Here is a 19,276-nt window from a genome sequence, read left to right as displayed (position 1 = left end):
CTTTTCCCACCACTGTTCTCAGGGCTCACTCCTTCCCTTCACTCAGGCCCCTCCTCAGATGAGCACCTTAAAATCATACCCTTATCACTCCTTATACCCTTCCTTGCTTTATTTCTCTTCATGGCCCTTACCATTGTCCGAAAGCATGTGATGCATTTGTTTGCGGTTCACCTCTGCTCAACTCCACGGGTATGGAAACTTTGTCGTGTTTGCTGCTGTATCTCCAGGACCAATGTTCTTATGTCACTTAGTAAACATTTAATACATATATTTGAATGAACAAATGAGATAATGAAGGAAAGGCACTTACAGCGTCTAGGACTGAAGAAATGCTCTCTAAGCAGTGGTTGTTCTAACTCTGTGGCATGAAGAAAGCCAGAGCCTCTAGCAGTGTCCTGGGCAGAGGTTCCATAGGCCTCCCTCCTGGCCCTTGGGAAGAGAGTCTCTAGGAGCAGAAAGAGAAAAGGGCCATAGTGTAAACAACTGGCCGCCCAGATGGTGGTTCCAGATGGGCATGGGTCAAGGGTTAAGAGTTGGAGAGTGGGTGAGAGGGAGGGAACAGAGAAAGGTTGACCACAATCCCAGGAAGGCCTGGGCCCGAAAACCAGCTATGGCTGAACTGACCTGGAAAAATACAAGCCAGTTTGTTGTAGGCAACCCTAACTTGGTGAACACCACGCAGAAGAGCGTGCAGGACCAAGGGGGAGAAAAGGCTGGTCCCAGCACCTCCTTCCACATCCGGGAACCCAGGGCCTCCTACAGTTCCCAGTCAGAGCCCATCCCCCAGGAGGCCTGCATTGGCCCCCAGCTGCTGCCCTGCCCGGCCCTGAGCTCTCCTGCTCATGTGATCTGGGGGTTACAGGAGTGTGGGTACTGGATGAGTTGGCATGAGCTGTGAGCCCCATCACTTGCCTCATCCATTTTTACTCATCCCATTGAGGAAGATGGTCCCTGCCAATCTGCTGTCTTCAATCTACACAGACCTCCCTCCTTTTCTACACAAATAGTAGGATGCTCTACTCAGTGCTGCCCCTCTTTTTTTTTATTTTCATTTCACATAAATTTTGGATATTATTTCGTGGCAGCACACAAAGAGATGTCTCATTTTTTGTGGCTGTAGAGTACTCCATTGTATAGATTTTCCACTCATTGAATGGGTCCTTTATTGATGAACACTTAGATTCCTTGCCATCTTTTGCCCTTACAAACAGTGCCACCAAATCAATAAGTTTGTATAACGGGCCATTTTCCACAATTGCAGGTGTTTCTCTGTAAGTTCGTAGAAATGAAATTGCTGCATCAAAGCCATATACGTGTGCAGTTTTGATAGTCATTGCCAAATTGTGCTTCAAAGGGACATTCCTAATTACATTCCATCAGCCCTGATGCAAGCGAGCATTTCCCCACATTCTCACCAGCACAGTGTGTCACCGCTTTTTAAAATGTTTGCCCATCTGATAGCAAATATTGGTACCTATGTGTAGCTTTAATTTTCATCGTTCTTAAAATGAATGAGGCTGAACATATTTTTGTACAGTTGAATCTCTTGTCTGCTCATAGCCTTTGCCCATTTTTTTCTTATTGATTTGTAACACTTCTTTATAAATTAGGAAAATTCGCTCTCCGTCTGCAATACAAGTTGCAAATAGTTCCCCCTTGTTTGTCATTTTTCTTTTGTCTCCGCTCATGGTGGGTTTTGCAATGCGGAAAATTTTTATTTTTATGGACTTGGATTTATCACCCTTTTCTTTGATGGCTTCTGCGCTCTGTGTTATACTTAGGCCTTCAGCAGGGGCTTTTGTAGCCTCTCAGAGAGGAGGCGTCAGTCACTGTGCCAGAGAGAAGAAAGGGAGTTGGGGGCGGCATGCACTTCCAGCCGCCTCTGCCTACACAGCAGACGAGCCATCTGCTCTGGAGAGCGAGCACACCCATTGTCCAGCAGCTCCTTCACCTAGACCCAGGTCCAGCTGCATCCAGGTACCCTTGCTACTCAGAGTGTGTTCTGAGCAGCACTGGCAACAGCTGGAAGCTCATGTGTACGCAGAATCTCAGGCCCCGCCCCAGACCCACTGAACCATCCTGCATTTTAACAGGATGTCCAGGACTCCCTGTGCCTGGGAAGGCCTCGGATACACGGCCCTGTGTCTCTGCCCTCTTTCCCTAGAATCCTCTAGGTTCTAGGGTCCCCTGTTCCCCCAGTGATGTTTCCCTTAAATGCACAATCTTGATTTCCAGCTCGCCCAGCATGGCCCACTGGGGGAGATGAGCTCATGAACAACTCAGGCTCCCTGCCCCCACCCCTACTGTGCCTCATTCACACAGGGCCCCATACGCAGCAAGAATGGGTGAGGCCGTCAAAGCAGCACCATAAAGAATCTGGGGCCCCAGAGGACATTTCCTCAGTCATAACACAGAACTAAGATCCTAGGAAACTGAGGACTTCCCTCCACCAGCCCCCACCCCAGGTCTTTAATATGGGGGAAGGGGAGCAAACGGGGGACCTTGCAGTCAGACCACAATTTGAAGTTCAGCATTGCCACTTGACAGCTGTGCAACCTTAGGCAAATGATTTTACCCTCTGAGCCTCAATTCCTCTCTGGAAAACGAAGACTCTATCTTCCTGACATGGCAGTGGAGAGGGTTAAATAAGCTCATGTGAGCGAAGCACCTGGCAGGGGTTGGTCAGATTTGCCTCCTCATCCTGGGGTGGAAAGGAAGACAGGGCTCAGAAATTATATCGGGGGACCCAGGGAAGGCTGGGTTCATTCTTTTCAAAACTGTCCTTTGCCTGAATTCATTCTTCCTTCCCCGGGGCCATCACTGCTTACTTTTCATTGACTACGTCATGTAAAGCATTTTACACTTAATGTCACAGTTGCCTCCTGGGATGTGACTCATGAGGACCTTCAGTGGTCATGCCCTGTAATTCCCTCGACGATGATGGTGGTGAGGAAGAGGATGAAGAAGGTAATGATTGTGAGGATAAGGATGCTGATGATGATAATAGTATTGTTGTTGTTATTTATTGAACTTACCACGTGCCAGATACCGATCTAAATATTTTACTTACATTATCTAAGTTAATCCTTACAACAACCTGATGAATAGGTGGCCATTCTCATTATCCCATGTTACAAAGAAGAAAAATACAAGTTCATGAATTGCCTAAGGCAGTGATGGCGAACCTATGACACGCGTGTCACACTGACACGTGTAGCCATTTCTGATGACACGCGGCCGCTGAGGCGGCCGCATGCGGAGGATGAAACATTTGCGAAATAATGTTTTTTCCTCAAAGTGACACACTACCCGAGTTATGCTCAGTTTTTTGGCGAAGTTTGACACACCAAGCTCAAAAGGTTGCCCATCACTGGCCTAAGGTCAACCTAGGCTGCCTCCCTAACCCTACTGTTTGACAGTAATCCCTTTGCCTTATGAACGAGGTTGGAGGCTGAGCCTCTGCCCTGCCACACACATTTACTCACCGATACCAGGCCATGAGTCAGGACATCTCCCTGAGGTTGGGCAGCTTCTGGGGGAGGAGGCACTCAGACCAGTGATCCTTAGGAAGAGCCTTTTATGGCCCAACCTTACTCTCCCAGTAGCTCCAAGTTGCCCTCTGGGGGCAGAGCTGGGTGTGGAGGGGATAAAGGGATGGTGAATTGAGTGCCATTTGCTTGATTGACACCACTGCCCTCAGTGCAGAACCTTCTCCTTTTGTATATGTTTGATGACTCCTCCATTTCTGCCCCTTCTTCTTCCTCCTACACTCCAAGGCAGCTGCTCCCTGGGACTCAGTCTGTGGCTCTGGTCTTTCCCTTCTGCCCCAGCTCCAGCCTCACCACTCTGCACTTTGCCATCCTTCATGGCCAGTGACCTCTTCACCATCCCTTCCGCAGCCACCCTACGGCCACCTGAAATGCACACTGTCTGAAGGCGAGCTCCTGCCACCCCCAGCTGGCCCAAGGCCCCTGCTTCTGTTCCTGCCACCACATTGTGGACCACTCCCTTGCTCTGCCCCACCACACCCAGCTCCGCCCTACCTGCTCCCAGCACCGCTTCCACTCCCATTGTCATCACCCTGGATCAGGCATGAGCTACTACAAAAGTGACCACCCCATCATTTGCTCCCTTGCTTGCCCACCACTCATTCCACTGCCAGGGTAATCTTCTGGAAACACTGTCTTCCCCAGATCGGAAACCACCAATGACCCGTCCGCCCTCAGGACTAGAAGTAGGGGGTCTCGCTGCCCTGCCATGCACAAACCCTCCTCTCTAGGCAGACTCGGTGCCCCTTTGTGCCTTTGTCTGTGCTACCTGCCTGCCTCCTCTGCCTGGGTAAGCCATACAGTGCAAGACTCAGAAGCGTAGGCTTTGGGGTCAGACCCGGGTTTGAATCTGTCTCAACCATTTACTAGCTCTGTGACCTTGGGCAATTAACCTCTCTGCCCCTCCATTTTTCCACCTGTAAAATGAAGTACACTGTCTCTCAGGGTGGCCACAGGATGTAGTCAAGATGATGGTTGTAAAAAAGGAATGCTTCCTGTAAAGCCTGGCTATCCTAAGTGCTCCATAAACGAGTCATTGCTGTTGTTACTCTGGCCCTTCAAGTCCCCGTTCAGGTGCCTCCTCCGTCACAAAGCCCTCCCTGATCACTGTAGCCTATTTCATCCTGATTTCACCGAAATTCCAGGATGTGCTGTCCTGCCCTGCCCTGAGGGGTTCTGCTAGCTGTGGAATCTTAGGCAAGTCCCGTTGTCTCTTGTGCCTCAGGTCCTTCATCTGTAAAATGGGCATGAAAATAGTACCCATCTTTTGTGGGTTGTGTTAGGGTTGAGTGAGGGTTAATATGTGACATGCCTAGCATATAGACAGTGCTGTAGAAATGTTAGGTAGTAGTAGTTTTACTACGATCCCATGGCATCTCCTCTACCTGTCTGTCCCTCGTGCTGTCAAATGAACCATAAGTGCCCTGGGTCCTGGGCAGAGACTCCTACTTCCCCGGGGCCTCTCACAGCAGCCGGTGCTCAGCAGTGCCTGGTGGGCACCTGAGCCTCACCCACTGGGCCTTCCCAACTGGCTGCCTACAGCCACTGGCAGTTCCACTGGACTCTGAGACCTTCAAGCCTCCTTTAATGCCAGGATGCCAAAGTCAGGGGGGGAATGGAAGTCCCCAGATGTGGCTCTCACAAGGGCTATGACCTCCAGAGCCTCCTGCCCTGCCCTTGAATACCTTCCTGTTTCTCTCAGGCCTCTGCCCTCTCAGCATCTCCCCCAGGGACTCAGGAGAATGCCTCTCTTATGCAGCTAGCAGCCTCTCCTCTCCCAAGCAGCTGCCCCCCACCCCGACTCAGTGAGGGACCCAGGGCAGAGTGCAGCTACAAGGAGCCAGAGGCAGGATTAGGTGCTGACATGGGCCGGGGGGCCAGTGCTGGGTGTTTATTGCCAGTGCCATCGACCCGCACAGCTCGCTGTTTATCTGTCTTCCTGACACACCTAATTACCCAGGTTGCAGCTGCCAGAGCGTTTGCTCTTCCTAAATCACGGGCTCCCATCCCTCCCGTCGCCCAGGCCTCGGGCCTCTGCCTGCAGAAGGGCTGCCATTGATTTTGCCGTTCCCATTTATGATCTACAAGGCTCCGCATCGCTGCTGCACATTTTACCTTAATTAGTTTATTCTTCTGGGCGTCCCCGGTCAGCCCGGAAGCCAGGGGGCTGGAACGGAGGAAGAGGCTAACAGCACTGGACGCCCTACCCCTCTGGCCAGACAGCAACACCCTAGGACAGCAGTTTGCTGAGAACAGCCCTCGTTCCACAGGATGCTGATAGGTGAGCTGCACAAAGGGGTTCCGTGACCAAGCTCACTTGGGAAAGGCTGGATTCAATAAAATGATGCAGGTAATTTATGGCAGGACTTTTCAAAGCTTTAATAGACTCACGTCCATTGTGAAAACTCCAAGTGGGGGGATGGTAGGTATGGTCTTCGCCGAACTCCAATGATCACGAGGTCTTTTCTACAGGCAGCTCACAGAAAACAGGGTTCCACAAAGCACACTTTGGGAAATGTTGTCTTTGGAGCGATGAGGCAAACAGAGCGGGTTAGAGCCACCCTGGGCCCGTTTTCTCCACTCGTCTAGCTGAGGCGGGAGCTCAGCCACGGAACGCAGAGGTGCCCATCAGAGCCATGCGGAGCCCCGGCTGCCGGCAGCTGCTCTCTCACCTGGCCCAGGCTTTGGTCAAACGGAACCTCAGTGCTTCAGGGGGACTAGACTAGCTGGAAGGACGAGTCTATAGGGGCCCTGGTTTGACAGAGAAGGGCAAGGGTCACTGAGTGTTGGGGGAGGCTGGAGAGCGGCAGCCTGCAGGGCCACTGGAGGTCCCCCAGGCACCAGGAAGCGATGACAAGGCTGCCACTGCCTCCGGTAGAGCCGCGAGGATGGCAGTCTGGGTCCCCAGTCCCTGTCCGCAGTCCTGAAATCCAGACCGCTCTGAAAGCCTCAAGTGCTTTTTTTGTAAGTTTGCAGGAAAATGAGAGTTGATAGCAAAACCTGTCCTGAGCTGACGTGAGCTATTTATGGCTTTATTTATCCCACTTGGTGTGAATATTCATATATTTCACTGCAAAAATATTAATGTGTTTAATTATGGGGTGCCACCCTGGTCCCTGCTGGGCGTGTTATGTAATAAACGGTGTGTGCACGGTTACATTTCTAAACCAGGAAGGAAAAATCTAAATTTCTAAATGCCTCTGACTGACCCCCAGGGATTATAATGAGGGGCTGTGAACCTGGGGGTGCAGAGCTTCTGGTGAGCAATTCGGGGTGCCGGACCTGGGGCCAGACTTCAGTGCGATTTCTCCTGTAATTCCCATAGCAACACTGTGGGGAGGGTGCACAGCTGTCACCCCCGACTCTCACAGAGGAAGCCAAGGCTGGGAGGAAAGAAAGAACCGGCCCGGGCCCCTGGGCTCCCCAGTCAGAGTTGCACCTGAGCTTCTGTCAGGACTCGGCTCCGCAGTTGCCCCAGGAGCATCCCGCCCAACCCACAGCAGCTCTGCGCAGAGCCCGCTGCAGCTCCCAGCCCAAGCCTCCACCTGAACAAACACCTGCCGGCCTCCTGGACCTGCTTCCCGCTCTGCTCACAAAGGGCCTTTCCCTCCCGGTATCTGGAGAGCATCCCTGAGAGCAACTCCAGACCCCGCAGCCTATGCACCAGCCTCCATGGGCTCCTGTGGTGTTAGGCCACCCAGAGAGCAAATCCTATTGTCCTCTCCTGGGCAGAGCCACTGGTGGGGACCTTTATACACTGCCCTCACCCACACACACTCACACTCACACTCACTTTCACACATCCACTCATTGTCACACTCACACTCCCTTCACATACACTCACTCTTACTCTCTCCTCAACTTCACACAGTCACTCTCCCACTCTCACTTGGTTACTCTCACATACTCATTCTCATTCATTCATTCATTCATTCATTCCCACTCAGATTCTCACAAACCCCTGCAGTGCAGGCCTTATGTCCCTAAAGGACCTTAAGAACATCTCATTTATGAAATTGGAATCATTATTTCTGGCTAATACATACCACTTTGGGGGGTGCTAGGCTAAACTTTTAATGTGCATCATCACATTTATTCCTCATGGTAAACTTGAATGCAGTTGCTTCATTGTCTTAAATATTTTTTTATCGATTTCAGAGAGGAAGGGAGAGGGAGAGAGATAGAAACATCAATGATGAGAGAGATCATTGATTGGCTGCCTCCTGCACACATGTGCCCTTGACCAAAATTGAACCTGGAACCCATCAATCCGCAGGCCAACACTCTATCCACTGAGCCAAACCAGCTAGGGCTTGAATGCAGTTTTTGTCATCCCCAATTACCAACAAGAAAACTGAGGCTCAGAGTCACTAAGCATCTTCCTCAAAGTCAACAACTAAAACCTAGAAGTAGAATCTGGATGGAACGGAGACTGAGCCTTGGGCTGGTTCATTCTAGACCCTGAGGTCTTAACCACTGCACCACACTTCTCCCTTTATGTTAAGCCCGTTGCCTCTCCCCCGGGCCAGCCAGAGAGTCAAGTCCAGGAGCTCTGTCCCCAAGTCCACTCTTCCCCAAGCTCCCTTCCCGATTCCTTTAGCTGTTCCTCTCCTGTGTTTCCCGTGCAAGTCCTTAAGGGTAGAATATGATCCCTCCTAAAATGGGAATGCTCTGGGCCTCACGTTTGCAAGAAATAAGCTAAGGGTGAGGGCAGAGGGGAGAGCTCTGCTTTCATGGTCTCAGAGGGACTTGAGCTCCCACCACCAGAAGTCCCTCACCATGTCCCCAGGAGGAGCTTCAGGAGGCCACGGACCTCCAACAGTATATGGCATGTTGTGTGGTGCAGACTCCCTGAGCTCAGGGGCCTTAGCCTCCATCCAGCTCTTGAGGGGATCAAGATCCCAAAGAGATGGAGACCACTACCCTCTAGGACTCCCCAGTCCTGGGAGCAGGGGCCTCCCAGGGCTGCCTGAGTGCTGACCCTACGGCCACCTGGTTCCCTGAGGGTGGAGGTGACAGACCTGTCAGAGATAAACTTCCAGCCCCTTCCTTGATCAGAACCTGGAGACACACCCAGTTTCTTCTGAGACCCCAATCAGGTCCTGCAATCCAGCAGAGAATGTAGGGAACAGCTCCTGGAGAAAGACACATTCTGGGTTGAGTTTGGGTCCTGAAATAGTGGCAATCCCGGCTCTCCCTGCTGATGATGTAGGAGCATGTGCAGACAGTGACATCCCAATGTTGAGGCTCACCTCAGACACATAGTAGCAGCAACGTCACTTCCATAGTTTCTGAGGCCGGGCTGGCCATTTTCATAGACTCAGAGTCTCTGCTCTCAACTGAAAATACCTGAGTGCCCCCAGACACAGGAAGGAGTCTTCCCTGCCTGAGTGAGTACGGCAAGAGTGTTCACCTTGAGCAGACGACCCCTCCACTAGTGGCCCCAACCCTGTGGCAGGTACTCCGAGACGTAGCTGGGCCCTGGCCCACCGACCTCCCTTTCCTCCCTCTCTCCAGGGGTGGCCACGTACACAGACAAGTTGTTCAAGTTCCGCAATAGCAGGTGGGAAGACATCCTGAGCGACGAGGTCAACGTGGCCCGCGGCGTGGCCAGCCTCTTTGCCGGGCGCTCTGTGGCCTGTGTGGACAGGACGGTGAGTTCAGGGGTGCATGGAGGACCTGGGCCGGGGGGTGGGGGAGACCCAGCAATGTGAGAGCTGGAGGGGAGCCAATAGGCAGATGTCCCCAGACAGAGGGTGGCTCTCAAGAGCAGAGCCAAAGGCTGGACCATCTCAGCGCTCCCAGTGTCTTGCACGTAGTAGGTGCTATAGAGTAACAACCGAGACTTGCAGGATGAGTGACACTATATTTTCACAGCCTTTCTCCCATGAGGCCCTCCCAGCAACCAGTGAGGCAACTGGCTAGGTGCTGTCATCCGCTGGACAGTGTTGCCAAGGCCCAGCTTAGGGCAGCGACTGGCCTGAGGACCCAGATTGGATTGGTGGTGTGGCCAGGACCTGAACTGGAATCTCCTAGCTCTAAACCTTGTGCTTATTCATTCATTCAACTAACATTTGTTAAGTGCCTACTATGTGCCAAGCGTTGAGCCATAGGGCCCCCAGGAAATAGTTATCCAACAAATGAAAGCATGACAAAGGGGCTCCCGGGTGGGTGAGTGGGAGGTTGCCACAGAGCACAAGTACCTCCGTGAATCAATAGCTCTGTCAATACTTTTCTGCCCTGCTGGTCCACCCTACAAGAAGGACCTGGGAAGAAAGGCCGAGTGGGGAGCAGGAGGAGGAGCAGCTGCAGCCATCTGCCCTGGGCGACCACCCCCACTGGGCATGCATCCCAGTAGCCCCGGCCAGAGCTGGAGGCATCCTGTGGAGGTGATTTATCCCTCCTGTCACCTGCTCCCCTGCCGCCCCCTCCTTGACTTTACAAAACAGTCGTCTCTAAATCAGGGACCCAGCTGCTGCCCAGCTTCCACGGAGCGGGCAGGGGCTGGGCAGGGGCAAGGGGGCTGGCTCATTTCAGGAATGAGATGGCACAGAGGGGATTGGGAATTCAGCGTGAACCTTCACAGCAGGGGCTCCAGGACCTGGGAGAAGGCAGGTGCCAGGTATAAATATTTATTTCTTAACAAGCTGGTGCTGAGAAGAGGATCCAAGCTGGGCTGTGAAGCCACATTTAGCCCTGACCTGAATCAGTGCCACCTGGACTCCTGCCTGGTGGGAGGGAAGGGGAGGCAGCTCTGTGAGCGGGCCCCAGAGAGTGGGGAGGGTCTAAGAGGTGCCAGGCCGGCTGCTGCTGGGGACCTGTACTCCGTCTCCTGCTGGCTTCCTGTCTCGGTCTTTCAGGAACAAGGTTTTCCACACTCTGCTAAGGTGGGAACCTTCTCAGAGCTGGTGGGAGGGCCTGAAGGTTAATCACAAAGAGATGCACTCTCTGTCCTAACAAGGTCATCTGCACACCCACACATTTAACCACAGGACAAAGGCACCGTGCGAAATGCAAAAAAAAAAAAAAAAAAGCATTGGCACGCAGCACAATAGGGGGCACTTAGCTGCTCACTCAGTCCCTGCTCAGCCCAGGCCTCAGCCCATCTGCCGCCAGCAGAGGGGTTGCTTTCTGAGTCCGCCACCACCGTGCAGTCCCTGGGGCCTGGGATCTGTGGAAGGGGGGAGAGGGAGAGGTCAACGCCAGCCTGGAAGTTGAGAGACAGGAATGCAGCGTGGTGTAGAAAAATGCGAGAGCAATCATAACAATAATAGCTACCATTTATTAAACTAACAACATGCCCAGCCCTGTGCTGAGTGGTTTATAAGCATCATCTTATTAAATCCTTCTAATAAGCCTATGAGGTAGATACTCTCAGTATCCCCATTTTACAGATATGGAAACTAACCCTGGGAACAATTAAGCAACTTGACCTTGGTCGCATAGTGAGTGGCCGGCAAAGCCAAGAATTGAGTCCTGCCTGCCTGAAAGTGAATCGGGTACCCTTTCACTCCTCAGCTACCCTGCCTCGGAGTGAACCAGGATCAGGCACAAATTTCTAACCACGAGTCCTATTATGGCATTCACCCTGCGCTCTCCTCAGTCCCCCAGACCCTAGCTGCAGCCTTTCAGTCTACCTGGTCAGGGTTTTTCAAAGTGTGGTCCCCAACCAGCAGAATCAGCATTATTAGACGCAATGTCTAGGCCCCAACCCAGTCCACCCTCCAGCCCTGCCGCATCAGAAACCCTGGGGTAGGGCCCAGCCATCTGGGTTTCAGCTAGCTCTGCAGGTGAATGTGATGCAGGCTCAAGTTTGAGGGCCATCTCACCAGATACATGCCTCAACCCTCCCATCTGCCGTTCCCTCCCTCTCCCCTCCCAGCCCTCACTTGTTCTCAGCCCCAAACCTGGAACACTGCCTGCCCTTCATCTTCAGCTGCCTCGTCACTCACCCACCTTTCTGGATCCAACTCAAAGCCAATCTCTTACAAGAAGCGTTCCCTGATCGATAATGATTATGCCTCATGTTTATATAGCATTTTTATCTTTCAAAGACCTTTCAGATACATTGTCTCATTTTATCTTCTCAACAGCCCTGCCAGGAAGCAGGGAGAATATGATCCCCGTTTAACGTGTGAGGGGATGCAGTTGAAGCGGGTGAGGAATCTGCCCCAGGACCAACCAGGAGCCAGTTAGGGGGAGAGCCTGGACTAGGACCCAGGCTAATAGCCCTGGACCAGCGGTTCTCAAAGTGTGGTTCCTGGACCAAGAGCATCAGCTTCACCTGGGAACCTGTTAGAAACGCAAATTCTCGGAGCCCACTCTGGACGCCCTGAATCAGAAACTCTTAGGACGGAGCCCTACATCCACATTTTAACAAGCCCTCCACGTGTTAGGCTAAATGGTGAGGCCTACTGTCCTAGACCCAAAGCTCTAGAAACATCTTCCTTTTCCTGGGATGACCTCCATCTCAGCTTCCCAGAATGACTGTGTTCGAGTCCACACGTGAATTTCTGCCGTCTCCTGCAGCTGTCACGCACCTATGTTTGCCAGCTTAGTCACCCCAATACATTGAAGCCGGGAAGTAGGTATAAGTGAATTTTATAAATATCCTAATTTCTAGCAGAGTGCATCTCAATTTATTTAGGCTCTAATTGCACATTTCTGCATGAAATTGCTAACAGCTGGTAGGGTCAGGAGCCGTGACAGTGATGGTGACTCCCCCCTTTGGCCCCGTTCATTCACTGTTTACCCAGTCATTCCACCCCCGTATGCCAAGCTCCTCCCAGTTCTCCCCTCACCACGAAGCCATGTTGTAAAGCCGTGCATTTCAAACTCCCGTGTGCATAGGATCACCTGAGGGTCTCGCTTCAGCAGATCTGGGTGGGGCCTGAGAGCTCTAACGTTGGTGTGATCTCAGATGACGCCCATGCTGCTGTTCCAGGGGCCCCTTTGAGTAAAGAGGCTTGTAAAGCATCGATGCCCAGGGAGCAGGAGAGAGGCTCAGAAAACCAAAAACGCGAGGGTGTCCACGCCCCTAGGGAACAGCATCGCTACCTCCTCCAGCGCTGTCCCCTGGCATGCCCTGCCTTACATCTTACATTCCAGCACCACTCAACCAACTGCCGTGGTTTCCCTACATACACCATTCTCTGTCTCGTCTCTGCCTGGAAGGTCCTTTCCCCTGCACTTCACCTGGCTGATGCTCCTCTTAGAAAACCTTTTCTGAATTTCCAACGACTAGGTACCCTCCTCTGGGGTAGGATCCCCGCTTCTGTGTACCCAGGAAATCTTGTACACACATTCTCAATCATACTAGTATAGATATGATTATGCCTGTGGTAACGTGGGCCCTGATGCCCTCATTGAAATGGACCCCGAGGCCAGTGACCTCTCCTGGGGCATTCTGGCGCTCAGAGATGTGGCTGCTGAGGCTGGGGTCAGCAAGTATGCAATACCAGGTATTCCTATGTTTACATATAAATAAAATGTATATATAATTGTCTGATTCTTGATGTGTCCGCATCCCCCAGGACACCCTGAGGTCCTTTGTTGGCCTCACCCACCAAGTGGCTCTTCATTAGCTTTCCCGAAGAAAGTGGTCCCAGAGAAGAGATAACGTCAGTGACCAGTTAGTTGGAATGGGGTTCTGCCCATGGGGTCAGTGGGTAAGAAATAGAAGTAGGCGGGAGAGTTGAAAAGAGGGGCTGACAGAGCACGCTCTTGTCTTGAACTCAGCAGCTTCCCTGGCATTGTTTTGTGTGTATGGCTTGCCTTTAAACCCGACGATAAGCAACCGAAGACTGAAGACTTGAAGTGCATAGAGCAGAGCGCCTTGCACGTAGTTAGAGCTCAAGAAATACCTACTATCTGATTAATTGGAGGGAACTGTTGAAAGGGGTGAGAGGAAAGCTAGAAAACTGATTTAGCAATCGTGTGGGTCTCTTGGGGGAGAGGAGGCATCCAGTGAAGAAATAACACCATTATAATGACGGGCAGAACAGACCGGCTCATCAGCAGTGGTGCGGACTACAGACGAGAATGACTACGGCAACAAGGAGCATGCAAAGGGAAAACATTTGAGACGGCGTTATAAAGGCAGAAGCAGTATAATATGTCTTTCTGTATAATGTGGGGAAAACAAAGGCATGGAGGAGGGAAGGAGGCCCCCTGCATATCCGAGCCTCCCGAGCTACCAAGATAGAGGAATGAAGAAGTATAGGGTGGGCAGGGGGAGGGAGATGTCTCAGGAATTTGCTTGTCATCTTGGCTGGAGTGAGCCTGAATGAGAGGGAGAGAGAGACTGAGAATAATGGGAACTGGTAGATCAATCAATCAGCAAATATTTATTGAGCAGCTACCCTGGCTGGCAGCTGGAGAGAGCTCAGCTGGAGGGAGGCACATTAGAAAATTGTCTATAAAAAGGTGGTTTGGGGGAGAGGGAGGGATGTGTTCTTCTGGAACAGGATAGAAAGAGAAGGAGGGTGGCTTTTCTGTGGGACTCCAGGGGCATCATGCCCTCCGTAGCCTCCGTGAGAAACACTCTGGAGTTGGGCAGGGCACACACCACACCCAGGGGAAGAACCCCACCCCGTAAAAGAGCTGTGGTCCTGCGAGAGGAGGGGGAGAGCTGCTTTCTGGGGGACCTCGATGAGCCCAGATGGGCCTGCTCACCTCCTTCCCTTCCTCCTCAGGGCTCCGGACGCTATTCTATCTACATCGCCAATTATGCCTACGGTAACGTGGGCCCTGATGCCCTCATTGAAATGGACCCCGAGGCCAGTGACCTCTCCCGGGGCATTCTGGCGCTCAGAGATGTGGCTACTGAGGCTGGGGTCAGCAAGTATACAGGTATGCAGAGTGACATGGGAGGCTGCGAGCTGGAGGGGTCGGGGGCTGGGGCCGGGGAGGGGCTAGGTCATCAGAGACCACAGGAGAGGATGAGTGGGTGTCCCTGGGGAGGGGGGATGAAGACTTGACGCCATCCCTCCACCCACAGAGGGCTCCTCCAGCGGTGCCTCTCCAAGGGCTGATGAGATGCCTGGCAGGTGAGGGCTTTAGGGGGCCCGTTGGGGCACCGAGGACATAAGGTGTGAATACCGTAACATCATCCTGCCCTTGGAACCTTTGCCCCATTCCCTGCTGTGACCCACATGACGGGTGCACAGGTTCTGCAGGAGAAAACGGACAAGTCACAAAGGCTGAGGTTTAAAGCATTCTTTATTGCCAAGCAGCAGATGAAATTATTTACTCGCACATAAACAGCCAGGAATTGAGTGCTAGCTAAATCCCTGAGCTTCAGCTGGGTCCCGTCTCGGATAACTGGGCTCAAAGAATTGTGTTCTTGTTCCAAAACCTCTCCAGCACTTTTTTGGAAGGCAAGCTCTCCCCGCCCGCTCCCCCCCCCCCCGCCCCCTCAACCCCACATCTTTCTGGATGGGGGACCTATTGTCAGAGTCTCTGACAGGGAGATCTTTCTAGGGAAGGCTGTTTTTCTAATTCCATCACGGCTGCTGACTAAACTCTGACAATCTGCCAATAGACTGCTGATGGCAGAGCGATCCAGTTTCCTGTTTTGGGTGCCAGAAATCAGGAAGCCAGAGCTGTGCACAACAGCTTCTCACGTGAACTCCAGCCTCACTCACACCGCATCCGCCCTCTGGACGGAGACATTCTCTCATTGGTCGACCTTCCCAATATAGCCATCCCAGTCTGCACCACAGACATCCAAGGCGGCAGCCTGCCTGAGTCCGAATCCTGGGCCTGGGAAGACCCTGGAGGGGTCATTTGGGCTGCCCCCCCCCACCCCCCGCTTCCAGACACTGGTGTGGTGGCATAATCCCAGACTCCTACCCAGAAAGGGTTGTCACAGCCTCCCCTGAGTTTATGATGCCTTCCTCTAGCCAGCTTTCCACCTCGGTGAAAGGGGGAGATGGATGGCGGCCTGTCTGACAAAGTTTGTGGGAACATATGACTAGACAATAAACTAGTCTGCACCGCTCAAGCCGTCAGAGCCCTCCAGAGCTCCACACGTGCATGTGCAGAGGAAAGGCTGCGTGTCAGTAATAAACTATGTTTTCCCGGGAAAAGGAATAAACATGCAGGAGCTCCAGCCTAGATTTGTACAATCTGTTTTCCTGAATAGGTCCCAGTTCTGCGCACTGGGCTGGCTTGGCAATTAAGTGCCTTGATCTGCAGGAGGAGGAGGGTGGGCCGGGGAGATGTAGCACTTGAAAATGATGAGATGGAAGGGAGGCAAGGTCTGGGAGAGAGGGTTCTGCACAGAAGGAAAGAATTCAGGAGGTGGTCGCTGGGTTTGAGCATGAAGGGGACGTTGTTCACGCTGGCTGGGCTGGCAGAGGCTGGCAGGAACCGAGGAGAAGGGGCGGGGGGGGACCAAGAAGAGACAGCTGAGGAGCACGGGTGGGGATGGGAGCACCAGCCAACTGTACCGGGCTGTGCTGGAAGGACCGGGCAGCTCGGGGAAGGGACGGCAGCTTCTGTGGAGCACACAGGCAGGCCGGGGCAGCTGGCATGCCCAGAGGACACGTTAGAGCAGCTCTGCAGACCTCCAAAAGCCATTTGGCTGACGAGAACGCATTTGGCCCACCAAGTTACTACGATGTCTGCCCGCCTTCCGCAGCCCACCCTTTCCCTGTCTGCCAAGCCCCCCAACAACTCTACCCTGCAGCCCCTGTGGTCATTCCGTTAACAACTCGTGGACATCTGGCTAGAACACTAGCCCTGAGCACACCCCACCTCCCCGAGTCCCAGGAATGGACCCCACATGTAAGGTCCACCACCGCAGCCCAGCCTGATTGCCGAGGCTCTGGCACATGGCCAGTGCCATGGGGCTTGGAAGGGGTGAGGAAGCAGGCAGTAGGTGCAGGGCCCTGAGTGGGCCGGGAGGGTCGCAAGCCACAGCCAGACGTGCAGTCAGGGAGCCGCAGGTCCCAGGAGCCAAGCCACACAACGCCCATCTGCTGGGCAGACCTCAGAGAACTTCCCATTTTACAAAAGAGCAAACGGAGTCCATGGACAGAAGGGACTTGCCCAAGGTCACCCAGGAGGGTGTAGAGAAACTAGCAGCTAGAGCCCCGCCCCCGCTGGCTGACCTTTCCGATGACCTCCAGCTTGAGAATCCTGCTCAAGCCTGCAAGACTCGGGGAACACAGCCCCAGGGACTGCCACTCAGACTTTCATATGGTCCCTGATTTTTGTGGCTGAAGCAGCCGCCTGGCCTGGGGTGCCCAGGGCAGCAGGGGGAGGCCCAGCAACCAGGTCAGCAGGCCGGGTGATGGCACTGCCCGCACTAGCTGTCCGGCTCCTCCGGAGGGGGCGGGGAGACCTCTCCAGACTGTCTATTCTGCGGGCGGCTGCTGCTCTGCTGGGTCACAGTGCCATCTAGTGGCCAGCGTGCCCTCTCGGGGGATTTGGGGGACTCGAGGGTCCCTGGAGGGACATTGGGAGAGCCAAGAGTACACCCCATGGCTTCCGGTTCAATGAGAATCCCAAGCCCTGGCTTCCTCAGCTGCTCACAGCCTCTTGGAGCCTGGACAGTGCGGGGAACTACCCTTCATGGGAATCCTGAGTTAGTGCTCCCCATCGCAGAGGCTGGCATGGAATTCAAGGAGCGGGGAGGTGGGGACCAAGAGGTCTGCACTGCCTCTGGGGTCAGGTGACCTTGGGCAAGTCTCTTAGCCCCTGTGAGCACGCTGAACTAGCCATCTAACAGCTGCTAGGACAACGTCTGGAGCCAGAGCCCCAGGTGCAGATCCTGCCTCCACCATGTCCTCTCCAGCCGACAGTGGAGGCAGGATTTTACCCTCTGTGGGCCTCAGTTTTCTCCCCTGCAAAATGGGGGTGTTGTGAGAATGAAAGGAGGTAAACATGGGACGTGCCAGGCACCTGGCCTAGCACACAGGCCGTGCCCGCCAAGTGTAGCAAACAGCAACACGCTGCTCCCCTGAAGTTCCGACAGTGATGCCAGGGCCCTCTGCTGGGCATCTCCTGGGTGTAAGGAGCGCTATGCTGGGCACAGGGTGAAGCACAAAGCAAGCAGGCCAAGCCCCTGCCCTGGGGGCATTCTCCATGTGTGCCCAAGCCCCCCAACTCTACCCTGCAGCCCCTGCTGTGAGAAAATGAGATGGCCAGCCCTGGGCACAGACATGGGCCTCTTCATCCCTGTCTCCACCTGAATCCATCTCTTCCCTCTTCCCTGACCCTGCCTCCCCTCCTCCCTCCACACTCTACCCCTCCCCAGGAACTCTGCATTTTGGCCCCACCCTTTAAGGGAGCATCTGTCTGGGCTGCAAGGTGGTGATTAAAGAAGCCTTAAAAGAAATTTGGAAAGAAAATGAAGGTGGATTTATGATGTTGGGTGGGGAATCTCGCTGTTGGCTGGGAGCAGTGCAGAACAAAGCGAGGGCAGATCTGATTTATAGGAAGTCATTATTGGAGGAGACGGAGATGCCTAAAGCCCAGCTGAGGCCTTCTGGCGGATCCCCACCAGCCGGCTCTGGAGAGGTGACCAGGGGCAGCAGAGCGGGGGCTGCTGAGCCTCCCAGCTTCCCGGGGGCGGGGAGGGGGGACTGGCCTTGCAGCGGGAGTGCAGCCAGATCTGACAACCAGGGACAGTCTGGGCTGGAGTGACAGGCCCCTCAGCCAGGGCCCGGGAACCCTGCCAGGGGTACCCAAAGCCCTGAGATACACAGGCTATCAGATGCATTAGATGATTGACAAGAAGGGACATCACTTTTTTTTTTTTTTTTTCGAAACAAACACAGAGATGTTACACAATACAAATGTAACTTGGTACACGTTTTCTTTAGCTAAAATAAGAGACTTTCAAGAAATGTCAAGCCTGGCTACTCTGGGTCCCTCCCGAAATACAGATGGCTCCCCTGCCAAGGGGGAACTCAGTAAAAGTGTTGGAGAGAGCACTGTGGGGATAGCTAGGCCCTGGGGGCACGCAGACACGGGTTTGCACTGTGATCTCTTGCCTGCTGGCTGCTCTCATGCCTCCCCGGGCCTCGGTTTCCTCACCTCAGAAATGGTGAGGTGAGATGAAACGTGTACAGTGCCTGGTACACAGGACTGACCAACAGGTTGCCAGCGGAGCTAATCCTGCCACTCCTTTACCTGTCCTCTCTCCTGAAGCAGCTTCTTCCAGCCCCCTCACTGCCTGGGGTGGAGGGGGGCAGTGCACAGTGAGGATCAGCGCCCCTCCTGTAGCCGCCGGGTGCCCCCAGTGTGGGGATCCCAGCAGACAAATGCTGGAGCCTGTCCTCCTGCCCACCTGCCCCTCAGCATCCTGCAGGAATGGGCAGGGGGGACTGGGGAAGCAATGGGAATGTCCCTGTCTAATGCCCTGTTCACTTGTACACTCAGAACCCTGCCCAGCATCTGATAGCTCACAGAGGCTCCGGGGGAGAGATAGACAACTCTAGCGCCAACACAGTGTATTTACGTGTTAGAACTTTCAGGAAATTTAGGGTGAGAGACTCTGTCCTTACCCTCACACCCCCTTCCCAACACACATACACACACACTGCCCATTCCTCCACGCCTACATTTCTAGCATCTTTGCTACTCTTTCACAATATCTTGGATGTGCTTGGCAGCCTGTAGGCCTTGGCGTCCACCAGCATCATATTTCTGTCAAGGTCTCAGCAGACCGCTCTCACAGGTCCAAGTTCCTGACAGGCCTCGCCCGAGCCCCACGGTGC

At 53.5% G+C, this 19,276-nt stretch overlaps 1 protein-coding gene across 2 annotated transcripts in view; it reads left to right on the top strand.

Annotated features, from left to right (window-relative positions):
• CRTAC1 (cartilage acidic protein 1) overlaps window positions 1-19,276 on the top strand; it is a gene marked incomplete at its 3' end in the record, with an annotated part of 133,068 nt that overhangs the window by 85,265 nt on the left and 28,527 nt on the right. For both annotated transcript variants that reach the window (XM_079794201.1, XM_079794200.1), the window contains exons 4-5: window positions 9,066-9,202; window positions 14,243-14,399. In XM_079794201.1, coding sequence (XP_079650327.1) covers window positions 9,066-9,202; window positions 14,243-14,399 — 294 coding nt within the window. The remainder of the gene's footprint in view (window positions 1-9,065; window positions 9,203-14,242; window positions 14,400-19,276) is intronic.

The sequence above is a fragment of the Cnephaeus nilssonii genome (genome assembly GCF_951640355.1).
Source record: "Cnephaeus nilssonii genome assembly, chromosome: 16".
NCBI classification, from domain to species: domain Eukaryota; kingdom Metazoa; phylum Chordata; class Mammalia; order Chiroptera; family Vespertilionidae; genus Cnephaeus; species Cnephaeus nilssonii.
The sequence above is the reverse complement of the archived record's forward strand: the minus strand, read 5'-3'. Positions and strand labels throughout refer to the sequence as shown.